The sequence below is a fragment of the Tauraco erythrolophus genome, chromosome 1 (assembly GCF_009769465.1).
Source record: "Tauraco erythrolophus isolate bTauEry1 chromosome 1, bTauEry1.pri, whole genome shotgun sequence".
NCBI classification, from domain to species: Eukaryota; Metazoa; Chordata; class Aves; order Musophagiformes; family Musophagidae; genus Tauraco; species Tauraco erythrolophus.
The window spans coordinates 105,619,122-105,631,574 of NC_141465.1; the positions used below are offsets into that span (position 1 = coordinate 105,619,122).

The 12,453-nt window shown below is 44.8% G+C and overlaps 1 protein-coding gene across 1 annotated transcript in view; it reads right to left on the minus strand.

Moving 5' to 3' along the window:
• KPNA3 (karyopherin subunit alpha 3) overlaps positions 1 to 11,565 on the minus strand; it is a 51,901-nt gene extending 40,336 nt beyond the window's left edge. The window contains exon 1 of the mRNA XM_086620729.1: positions 11,482 to 11,565. Coding sequence (XP_086476855.1) covers positions 11,482 to 11,565 — 84 coding nt within the window. The remainder of the gene's footprint in view (positions 1 to 11,481) is intronic.
• Between the last annotated feature and the right edge of the window lie 888 nt (positions 11,566 to 12,453).

The window sequence follows — 12,453 nt, forward strand, 5'->3', positions numbered from 1 at the left end:
AACTAAACCAAATGTTTACTGAAAATTAACTCTTTCTGCTAGATTTATTCCTTTAGTTACAAGCATCATGGATTACCACCCAGCCCTCCCCACCCACAAGCGTATGTTCTAGGCAGACTCTTCTTCCCCACACCCAGTTTTGAGATCTACCTAATTACCAAGTACTGCCATAAAGCTCCAAATTGTCCTTCTAAGAAAAACAGTGATGTTTTTTCAGTCATATAGGCTACAAAGTTAGAACAACTTCACCTCTGGCTTTGTTATCATAGCTCCATATTAAATTATGCTGACTCAGTTAGAAAGGCAGGCAGGGGGCATGGATCCCACAGTACAAGCAACAGATCTACCAAAGCAGCCGAATACACTTACAATGTGCCTGTACCCTGACCTGACACTCCAAGAGTTTTATTTCATCAGATTACTGTTAGATCCAAAAGGTATTTACTCCTCTTTTAGGGAAACATTCCATTGTTTTGCAGAGAGCATTAGAACTTGGTTCAGATCTTCTATGCGCTACAGAACCTTAATACTATAAAGTTTGCTTCTGGCCTGTAACCTTTAATGCAGTAACAGGTACATTAAGAGCAGAGTGCGTTTACGCTACTGTCTTTTATGCACAATCTGTCTGGGACTCATGTTCCTCAGGGTTAATAAAGGCCACTGAAGGAAAACTAGTTCTCTTGCTGTTGGAGCTGCCACACTATATTTTTATTTTTTTTTAATCCCCAGTTTGGGCCCCCTGAAAAGAATACCAGCTGCTTTCTGTTAGCCAGTTTGTGGCAAGATAGTTCAAGTATCTAAACCTGGCTATTCTCAGCAAACTGGATGCATGAGATATCCACTGTGACTTTTTTACTTAGTGATGGGTAATGACTTACTGAAGTCAGACATTCATGCCAATATGGAAAGCCACAGGCCTCCAATTTTTGTTGCTTATGGTGCCGACTCACCTGGAAGCCCTATGGAAGCAGACAAAACTGCCCATCCACATTATCTACTTGTACTGCTCCAAAAGATCTCGGCTGAAAAGCAATTGCTAAGTTTATTTCTTATAGCCCTTTTGTAAGCATATTCTTTGAGGTCCCAATATCCCCTCTGATTTGTTTAACCTGCATACTGAGCTACTACCAGAAAAAAAGTGAGATGTGAGAACTCATGTTTTAATTTCCATATACCAATTACTCGGTTTACAAGTACAGACATATCAAACAATCCTCAGGAGACTGGACCTGAAGCAATTTAGTTGGCTGCATCCAACACAAATTGCACCAATATTGAATGACACAAAGCAGGCCAGAATACAATCAACATGTTACCTGCTGGTTTAATACAGAATAAAAGAAGAGCTGGAATTCTCTATTCAACATCAAAACTCAGCTGGAGGAGGGAAGACAAAATCTAGTAGATTTCCAGTTACTGCTGCTGTGTGAATCAAGGACATTATACCTAGTCAGAAGTTTTACAGCATTTCCATGCAGATGTAGTACACTGTTAATCACATCTTTACTGACATCAGACCAAAGACTGCAATGCAGCCATATGGGCTCCACCTGAAGCCAAACTGAAGTTCCCAGGTACTCCCACAACACCCCAAGCTAACTCATCACTGTGCAACAGTTAGTCTGCATAGACTAACAGGCAGGCAGCAAGGATCACCAACTAATTCAACGCATTTGTTTTGTCCTGTGGTCCTAACAGGGCAAGGAACCTGTCCATGTAGTGTTCCAAAGTGTGGTGGCAATGCAGCCACTGCTATCTCCACTTTGACAAGGGCCCACCTTGAAGAACTTAACTGTGGAGTTCTGTCATTTATGCTACAGCCCAAAAGAAAGTACCGGTCTGGATCAAGTCTTTCTTCTTTTCATGTACTTTTTGGAAACAGAAGGGCATACTGATTTTTACAAAGATGCCAGCTCTGCCTTATCTGAATACTGTCATTTGCCAAATAAGCCCCAAGAACGGCGGACAATCAAATAGCCTAATTAAAAGTGACTCATATTCACACTTTTTTTTAAAAGAAGATTAAGGCTTCTTGATACACTCTAAATACGCACAAGGATTTGAAATCTGGTATGGTTTTAAGTTTCAGAAATCTGCTTTTGCCAGTACAGATATTTCTATTCAGATGTATGAACACTAAGAAGATATTTGTTTTCCTGTATTGCACGAACAGTGTAGCAGATGCTTTAGAATCTCCTAGAAACCAAAGTTTATCCTCTCCTTGAGGGAGAACAAGTGAAGCACCTACATGATTCCTTGGTCTCTCCCAAGACACACCACCACCTCTGTCCTCTCCTAGAATTTCCAAGCAAGTGTTCCTCCCATTCTCTTACCAAGGATACAAAGTACACCGACCTGTCTATTCAAGCAGAACAGTTGATTGCCATTGCAAAGGAGTAGGAGTCCCTTTCCTCTTCTATAGTCTAGATGACCCCAGTTCAGAGGTATAGGTTCAGTTTTTTTCTAACAGATGTTAGCAGAAACCAAATCCACCACTTTTAATGCCATACTTCACAGAGAAAATGCCATCTTCACCTTTGTGCAGTACACGAAAACAGAAAACAGCAGAGCAAAATTAAAATGGCTGTTCACGGTAACGAGGTGCAAACATCAGACTAAAATTTTGATCTTTGGATCAGCATAAAGACTCAAAATTCTTTACATGTAAAAGCTTTTATAAAATTGTAGATAACCACTTTCAAGAATCTAATTACAAAATGAAGTGTTTGGTCAGAAAGGCCTCACAGACTTTTGGGGCAAATGCCACAGAAGACCAGACATTCTTAAGCTTACCAAATATTTATACTAGTTTCCCCTAGGAAAAAAAAAAAAAAAAAAGAAAACCTACTAGGCTAAATACTAGCCAGATACCTTCTTGTGCAATCTGTGTTTGAACAAAGACACTCCCTTTCCAGATACTTAAACAGTCTTCAACTGTAATATCAAAGTACCTCAGACAATCATTCTGCGATTCTATGATATATTTATAAGCACCACCCTGTGAAGTCGGGGAAAAAAACATTCTATTATTCCATCAATAAAACGGGAAACAATAATTGCAATGTGCATACATTCACATGGTACCATAAAAAACAACAAATAAAGTCCCTAGAGAGCTAGTCTATATTCAACCGCAGCAAGCTTTTTTGGTATAATATTACATGGCTCAAATGAAATCTTCTCTTTTTTTCTATTTTTTGAAAGATATAATCAAAAGGCAAAAAAAGATTAAGCATGTGCTAGCTGCCTAATTAAATCTATGAAGAGATCATTCTGCTCAAGATGCAAAAGAAAACAACAAACCCAGCTGACAACCCGGGAAGAAGATGGAGCATCAGGAATTAGAAAATACACTCCAGCAAAATCCCACAATCTTATATGAACGTTGTCAGCAACCCTTCCAATTTAATCATTTCAGTATCATGAATTCTAGATGCTTCTACCTCACTTTTTAACGTGACATAAGCCCTGATTCCATGCTTCCTTGGTTCGAACATTTTTGGTATCATATCTTCAGTTTTTCAAAATTCCAGTTTATACGTCCTCCCATAAAAACGGTATCAGTTAGCCCAAAAAAGTCACTTAGACCACCAGAAGCAGTCTAGTTTTGATGGACAAGAACCAATACAAAACTCCTTTGAACTCAGAGCTGTAGGGCCCACCAAAACACAGCTTACACTGAGCACAGAGGTACAGTGGGCCATACCCCTATCGGCAACGGGCACGGGAATACAGTACTGCCAGATTCTGAACTGCTGCTGGCAGCTCATGATGCTCAAAGGCACCGTCACATTCATTGCCTGTGTCAGAACTCCTTGTCTGGAAGGTTCTCTTCACTGCTGTTTGTTCTGTGTTACAAATGCTACCCATCACCAGCCTACACCCTTCTTGCACGCCTGACAAACAGTGGTTAACGGGCTCCTGCTGACTCCTAGCAGGGCGATCTCATTTCAGGACTCTCTCGATGTGGAAAGCCTTCTATATCTGGCTGCAAGTCAGATTTTTGGTGCAGAGAAATAACTACCACTGACTTTGCATCTAACATTTGTATGCATGAAAAGAAGCAAGAGACCCCGATGCCAAAAAGCTGCACACAAAGACTATCTACTGGTTAGGGTGACCTTAAGCTTACTTGGGACAGAGCTACAATGTCTCTCTGCATAATCCCATCAACTTTCTGCTTTAGACTGTAGCTAAGAAAAGGCAAGGACTAGGACACTCTGAGAACTGGAAACTTGAAATCTCACACTGCACCCGGCTAGGTGAGCACCTGGCTGCCAGTCACCCTAGCACCAGTCTGACCACCTTTAACCACCTTTTCTTCATGCAAACGAATTTTGACTATGTTCCACACCAGCAAGTTTGCAATGGGGCTTCAGCACTCATTAAAATACATCTCCGTCAAGGCTAGCAAGTCAAATTATGAAGAAGTCATTTCTCTGACTTGATTTTGCAAATCACCTATTCCATCACTACCTCCGAAGTCCACCTATCACTGAATCTCACAATAACCAAGGTTAAAAATGCACAAGAAGAGAACCTCAGCTGGTCAAACATGACAGAATATGGGAGAAACGAGTAATTCAGTAATAGGTATTTGAGTGGGGAAGATATTAATTTCATCTCCTGTTCTGCAGCCATTTGTATAGTATATATTCCTATTTTGTACTTACTGTATTTATTAAACACACACACAAAATCAAGTTTAAAACTGTCTGTAACATTTGCTTAACCTGAGAAAGGAGACAAGTGTCAGCTGACCCAGAAGAAACAATATGGAGCTTTCTCAGCAGATTTAATGGTGTCAATCTGACTGTGAAGGGACAACAATCCAACAGTTAAATATCACTAGACAAGGTATACCTTCTCCCCTTCACACCAACCTCTTTGAGTCAGCACTGGTCTTCTCCAGAGATGAAGGGCTGGCTCAGGAAGCTTAGGGAGCGGAAAATTGAAGAAACATGAAGAGCTTTGCAACCGGCTCACTCTTAAGGAGCAGCCAGTTCTGATGCAGGACTAGCTTTTTGGAATGAACAAGCTCTTTTGACCACCCATGTCAAATTTTGTGAAATGGAATGCAAAGCTCACAGCTTCCGCTGTTACAGAATTAATCAGGAATACCAATTCAGTATCAGTTTCACAGTGCTGGGTATTTTGGAAAAAAATGATAGACCTTATTCTTGGAAAATATATAGGTTTTACATTTCTTTTTCAAGTCCGTTCACTTGGCAATCTGCCTTTACTACTTGATGATCTGCCCCATCAGCTTCAACCATTTCATCATCTTTTCTGGCCTAACCTTATAAATTAGATGCCTCATTCCACTTCCAATCCCACAATAAATACAAAACTGATCACTCACTTGTAGCTGGTACATCCTCCTAATTGCTATCTTTTCAGATAACACAGTTTAGAGGACAAAACGTCCTGCTGGGATTTGTGCTAGAACTGCACAAATATTATGAAGGCCTCAAAGAACTTATGTAAAAATACTTGAAGAGCTCTTAATGTTCTTTAACAGTATGACAGTTACACTGCTACCAACTTTGACCAGACTTTGCCACTTTACAAGTTAAAAATCTATGCTTTAATAGAAGCAGCTTTAGAGACACCAGAACAACTGCTATAGTCTTAGAAATACACAAGAATGAAGAAAAACAGAGTCTGTAATCACAGGAAGATTAGCTAAGGCTTCGTATATCGCAACAACAAACAGCAATAATGTGGCCTCAATACAGCGAGATCCCAATCAGCTTACGAAGATTATGTTCATCATGAGAGGCCATCTCCAAATTGTTTTCTCCACAGGTATTTCTGAAATAAACAATGAATTCCTAAGGTATCTGTGTCTTTAAACATTTTAAAATGCAATGCATTCAATTGATTTTGAACTTCGCGGTACATGTAAGTAGACTTATTAGGTGTTTATTTTCTGCCAAGAGTCACAAATACTTCATAGCATTGTACTATTTACTTGCAGACTAACCAAAGTTTGGAGAACTCTGTAGCAATAGCAACCAAGGAGGTTTCGCACATCTACCTCTTACTACCCATGTAATTCTTTCCAAGGTATGAACACATACACCTGTATTCTCCCAAGAGTATACTGGCCTGAAAGGGTAATAAAAAAGCTGCAACAGTCAGAGCTTATAAACTCTGCATGAAAGTACTGGATCTTATAGTAAATCCAGTTCCCTACAGGAAGCTACCTGACACCTGTGCTTTCACTTAAACTACTGATATTCACTGAGCCAGTGAGGCTATTAAGACAGCAGGTCCAGAGTACCATAAACCAACCTAAATCAGCCGTTACAGCCCTATTCCCTCCCATTTCTGCTTTTGCTAGTATCAGTTTCTGTGCCAGCAAAGTGAAAGGCAGAAAGCTGATCAATCTGTAAAAACGAGCTCCTGAAAGAAACTGGGTTGTTGTAAAGTAGCTGGGAGTAACAGGTTTTCTGGGATTGCTACAAGCCTTATTTTTTCCATGTAGAGTTTGAGGGGAGTACGGGGAGAAAAACACTAGTCAGTGCACAGAACAGGATCAAGAAATGAGCTGGTAGTAGCACGTCTGCTCGTTCATTACCGCTGCGCAGCTATGGTACCTCCGTTGCAACAAGCTTTTGACATTTGACAGGAACATGGCTTTAAGTCAACTTACGCCTTTCTCAGATGCCCAAAGACTGTACAGATTTGGCCTCTCCAGAATGATATTCCTCTGCTTGCAAAAAAATTCATGGCAGCGTAACAGAAAAACGTGAATAAATTCAAGCATCCTCAAGAACTAGATCCACAGTTAGCAAAGCACACTGAAGCTGCTAGAGCTGATGATGGAGATCCGGGATAAGCCCAGTTTCTTCCTCTGCCTCATCTGGGCTCGAGATGCTGAAGATAAAGAATAAAAATGGATCCTTCAGAGTCCCTGGACACAAAGGTGATTGATACAAACCAAAAGGTGATACAATTGCCCCCCAAAAAACTGTAACTGGGGAAAAGGCATCAGTGGCCAGCACCTCTGAAGTTTAAAACCAAATAGAGCAGGAGTAGGTGAAATACAACTGAGTGGCTCTACCTCTTTTTGGTAAAAAGCCTTCAACAAATTTCAGGAGGTTAATCCTACGGCCTAAGCAACAGAAGTTCAAGGACTTGTATTCTTTTGACTTATGACCAGGAATATGACAAGAATACAAAAGGGAAATTTTAATCCCAGTCACTGAAGTGTTTTTACAAAAGTTATTTACGTTATAAGGCACAAACTCCTCATTAGTTGTTGGTTTTTTTTTTTAGATGAGTGCACATGGAACTTCACTTTTGATGCAGAACACATTTCGCTAATTACATGACCACACAGCCTTATTGCGCCATACAGAAATAACAGTAAGTCATGCAGACAGCCCTACAACTTATAACATCTCTGCTCGTCAAAAATTTTTCCTCAGTTTTAGTCAGGGATGCTGACTAATCCCTAAAAAAAGAAATGGGCTGAATTGTTTGATCTGTCACCTTAAACACCAGAACAGTGAGCCAACATATGGGTGCCTGCTACTGTAACAAAGAGTAAGTAACACTTCTGGTCCCAGAAGTTGGAGGAGTAAAAAAGTCTAACGAAGATGTTACTAGGCAAAGAATGAAGCTGAAGAACTGCAAACAGGAAAATCAGAAGGTTCAAATTAGGTTTTCTAAAAGCTAGATTAGCTTAGATGTCAATATAAACAAATAAACGTAGCAGTTACAAGTGGTATTATGAATTAAGTTATTGCAACTGTTTAATCTTGTCCTGTAAAGCCTCGATTGTATTAGAATAATAAGTGTTGCACATGTAGAAGAAACCCACTGAGATTTAAGACTACATGCCTATGATCAACACAGAAAAGCCTTCTCTTCATTTATGGGACAATTTAAAAAGCCCTTTCACATCTCTGGAGAACACAAAATTGAAAAGGTTGTGAGGAGAAACTGTTCTGGCAGTTGTTCATCCAGATGAAGCCACTAGTGTCTGGGCTCCTTATCGCTCAGCTCTGCAGGTTCAGGTTAGCTCTGTCTGCTACTAATCACATGTCAGTACCTATAAAATAGAAGAGTCTCACTAATAAAAGCAAGAACACAAACTCATATTAAGTGAGTAACGCTTCCTTCCCAGCATTTGATTTTACTATTATCCCTTTTGGGGGATAAACACTTTTTGGAAGTATTAATATCTCAAAATCAGAATTCCGGTTCTATATACACAACTCTACCTCCTTAACAGAGGAAGCCAACAAAAAGGTAAGAAATTTCCACCCCAACCTGAAACTACGAAAAGTAGAGTGAACCTGTGCAAGTGAAGGAGTCAGAAGCTTTGACTTCTGCTCAGCAGATCTGTTTCTTTGCTCTCAGAAAAGGAGCATAGTAAGAAGTTGCATGGGGTACTGAGGTCCATCTTAACATAAAACAACTGTACTTACTCATCTTTTGTTTCCCTCAAAGTTGCATTAATAAAAAGCAAAGACGATTATATGGCCTAGCAAACCCAGTAATAAAATATTAGTTAACTACAAATTAAAGGAGTATGTATTTTGGTCTGCCAGAAGAGTCTGTACCCAGAGGGCATCACTAATAACTCATCGGTATTTATTAGAAGCTAAAGGAAGGTTATTAAAGAATGTATTCAAGCCTGATGAGTTCAAAGGCAGTGACTGTCTCCAGGCAGAAGGTGACTCAAACATCACTGTTTTCAAACTGAACTTGAGAGCGTACAGCTTTGAACATTTAGATTTTCCAAAGGATATAATCTAGATATAGACCATGATTTATTACTCCACCATCCTAACTACTTATTTTCTCATTGGATGAATTTGACAAAACATGTAGATACCAGTGCCAACGACAGCACCGATGCCTTCTGGTACACAAGTACTGGAGGCAGGATCTCTATGTAAAACTCCTTATTGCAGCACAGGGACCAAAACTTAATTGCTTACAGTTGGGGATTACATACAATATCTGATTTAGAAAATAAACGTTTTGTGGAGAACGGATAACTTTCCCTAAATACAGACAAACTTCCAACCAGCAGGTCAGTCTATGTAGCACGATCTCAAGAGATGCACAGTAAGTAATGGCGATTATATAGCACCACTGCACTCCATCTTCCACTAAACTTAAACTGTTTTAATTCTAGAGACTTAAGTTAGATAAAGTTTATTTAAAAGGGTACTTCTAACATGAACTTTTAATTAAGTATCATGATGAGAAAAGAGTCCAAAAGGAGATGTAGTAGAAAATTTCAGACATTTAATGCAAATTAAGTTGTTTTGAAAGACACTGACACATTTCTAATCTTTTACAGTCCTTTCAATGAATCTAAATTTCATTTTAGCACATTGCCATGGGTATACAACTTCTACATACTTCTCTGTTTCATCTGTTTGTTGCCTCCAAAAGAAAGATGCTTCTTAGATTTTAACGTTTTTCAAAAGCATGGATGGAACCTTTAACCACATTAACATTGTTGGAGCTATCAGACAAACAGTCTTAGGCTCAGCCACAAGGAAAGTCAGTCAGCACACTGGAAGATAACCCTAGAGGATATACTTCTCCCTAACAGCAAATACCCTATTCCAAAATAATTACTCCCCTTCAGGAAGAAATGAGAGCTAAGCTACCTTAACTGGTCTGGTATGACTAATTTCAGTTAAGCTTAGGCAATCAATTCCCTTCTTTCCCCCCATAGAGGCAGATATTTAATTCCCCTCGTCTCGGGCATGCTATAATATAAGCAAGCATGGATGACAGATCAGTTCACACTAGGCATGAACATATCTAACCTTTCCCTGTTTAGAGCTCTGATGGATTCAGGCCAGTGACTGAGAAAGCAGCAACAAAGCCAGTAACCGATACGGGGAGATGAGACAAGGACAAAATGAATGAGGAGCAGCAGGAAGAGTCGCGCTGGATGAGAAGGGGAAAAAGAAACCCACACGCCTCCTCCTTACCCGGAAAAGAAACTGCTAAACAGAAGGATGGGCAATTTTTAGTTACTTTCTAACGTTTAGTAATGTTAGCCCGAAGTGTTAAAGTTATCATACACTTTACATGCAATAGTTTCTGTGAGAAAGATTCACTGTCACCAAGTTAAACCAAAATTAAGACTAGTTTACACCATGAATGTCATCTTAAAGACACTGCTGCTGCTAAGCCTGACCTGCATAAAATTGTCTCCACCCAAACAATAGCAGCAGAGGTGTGAATTCTGCTAAGGTACAAAACATGCTTTCAAAGCACTAAAATTCCAGCCCTACTGATTACAGAAGCGAATTTAAGTGATAAAATCCAACAGAAGCACAGAAAATACACTCAGGTGAAGTCGAAATAATCTGACTCACGTTTAGGTTTTCATGCTAGCAAATCCTAATCCGATTTCAATCCTAGTCTGATTTCAGAACAACTCCCTCTTCTTTCCTTTCCTGTCACAGAAACAGAATATTTCGTCCCTTTTCGATTGCAACTAGAATTGAAGATGTCCCCGCTAATGACACAGAGATTCAGAACACCTTTGGAACACCTCCAGGGAACAAGCTTCTAATCAACCAGCGTCCCTCAAAATCGCGGGAGTAAACTACTACCCCATTAGCCTTAGTAAGCACCACACTCCACTCCTCGATTTAGATAGAGACGCCCAGCAGACGTTTACTTATGTGCCTACCAGAATTAAAAAAAAAAAAAAAAAAAAAAAAAGGTTGATTTAAGGCAGCACAGGGAGCAAAATCAGCCAGCACAGTACACTATATAAAAAGGCAGATCAGAGTGTGGGAGCGGCCCCTACCACTAGCACAGGCCTCCGGGTGCGGCAGCGGCACAGCGGGGCACGGCAGGACAGGCAGGGCAGCCCCTCGCCCCGACGGAAGGGCTATTACCGCCCAGAGGAGCTGGCACAAAAGGCAGCCGGCACCATTGTCCACCCCATCCGAGCCCCGATCCCGCCGAGCACGGGGGAGGGGGCGCGGGAAGGAGGCAGGACGGGGAGGCAGCTGGGGTGGGAGAAAGGAGCGCGGCGGGAGGAGGGGAAGCGGGGCGGGCGGCAGTGGGGGGTGAGGGGGCCGTGCATCCCGCCGCCTGCCGGCCCTGCCCGAGCGCGGCCGCCGCCGGCGCGGGGCCCGCCGGGCCCTCCCGCACCCCGGCAAGCCGGGGAGGCAGCGGAGGGGGCTCGGCGGGGCCCGCCCGCCAGGGCCCCGCTCGGCCCGGCTGCGCCAACCCTTCCCCCCGCCGCCGCCGCCGCCTCCTCCGCCCCCCGCCGGCCGCGCCCTCATGACGGAGAAGAAAAAAAAACCCCGCGGGCATTTTACCCGCCGCCGCCCGCCCCGGGCGGCCGCTCCCCGCCTCCTTCCCGCCGCCCGCCGGCGGCGGCGCCGCCAGTGCAGCCAGGCCCCGGTCCCGGCCCCTCCTCTCGCGCCCGCCGGAGGCGGAGGCCGAGCCCGGCCGGGGCCCCGCCGACCCCGCACCTACCTCCACGTCGCGGCCCTTGTTCTTGAAGCTTTTGATGCGATGGTTCTCCAGGCCGGCGGCAGCGGCGGCGGCGTTCTCGGCCATGGCGGCGGCGGCTCCCGGCGGCGGCTCCCAGCTCCTGCGAGGCGGCTCTGGCGGCGGCTCCCGGCGGCTCGCGCGAGGGGAGGGCGGGGGGGGGGAGGAGAGGGGGGCGGGGGGACGCGGGACGCTCCGTGACGAGCGCGAGGGGGGAGAGAGGAGGGCGGGGGGGGGGGGGGGGCGAGAGCGCGCCCCGTTGCTGAGTGACTGGGAGAGCGGCCGCGAGCGCACGTGACGCGGCAAGCGGGCTCCGCCAATCGCGGCGAAGCCCTCGCGCTGCGCCGCACCTCGCCCGCCCTGCGTACCGAGCGGCGGGGACGGAGCGCCCCGCCCCCGCGGCCGCCCCCGCGCTGCATCCTGGGAGCTGTAGTCCCGGCTGGCGGCGGCGGCCTCGCACGTGGAGCGGGCGGGAGCGCCGCCGGCCTCGCGCTTCGGCCCGGGCCTGCGCGATTCCGGATGCGGAACGTTGCGGGGCTGCGGGAAAAGCCGAGAGTGGCGGGGAGGGCCTGGCGGCGGTGTGTCCGTGGCCTCGTGCTGCCGAGGGGGCCGGGGGCACCACCTGCGCCCTGACGGGCAGCCCTGACGGGGGCGGCGCTGGGCTTAGGGCTGCCCTGACCCCCAGGCAGCTCCCTCAGCCTCCGCGCCGTCGTTAGCTGCGGTTTCGTCCCCCAAACGCGCCATGCGGTGACCTCCCTGGCGAGGGTCTCCCGCAGACCCGGCCTCGGGCGGCTCTGCCAGCCGCGAGTGTGCCAGGGGTCTGCCCCGCGCCTCCTGCTCCCTACGGCTGCCCGAGTGTCGCTGTATGTCGCCTGGGGAATGCCGCGCGACAAGCGCCTGGCAAATCCAGATGTTTTGGGAAGCCCTGAGCCCCTCCCTCAGCTCCCACGCTGTGCA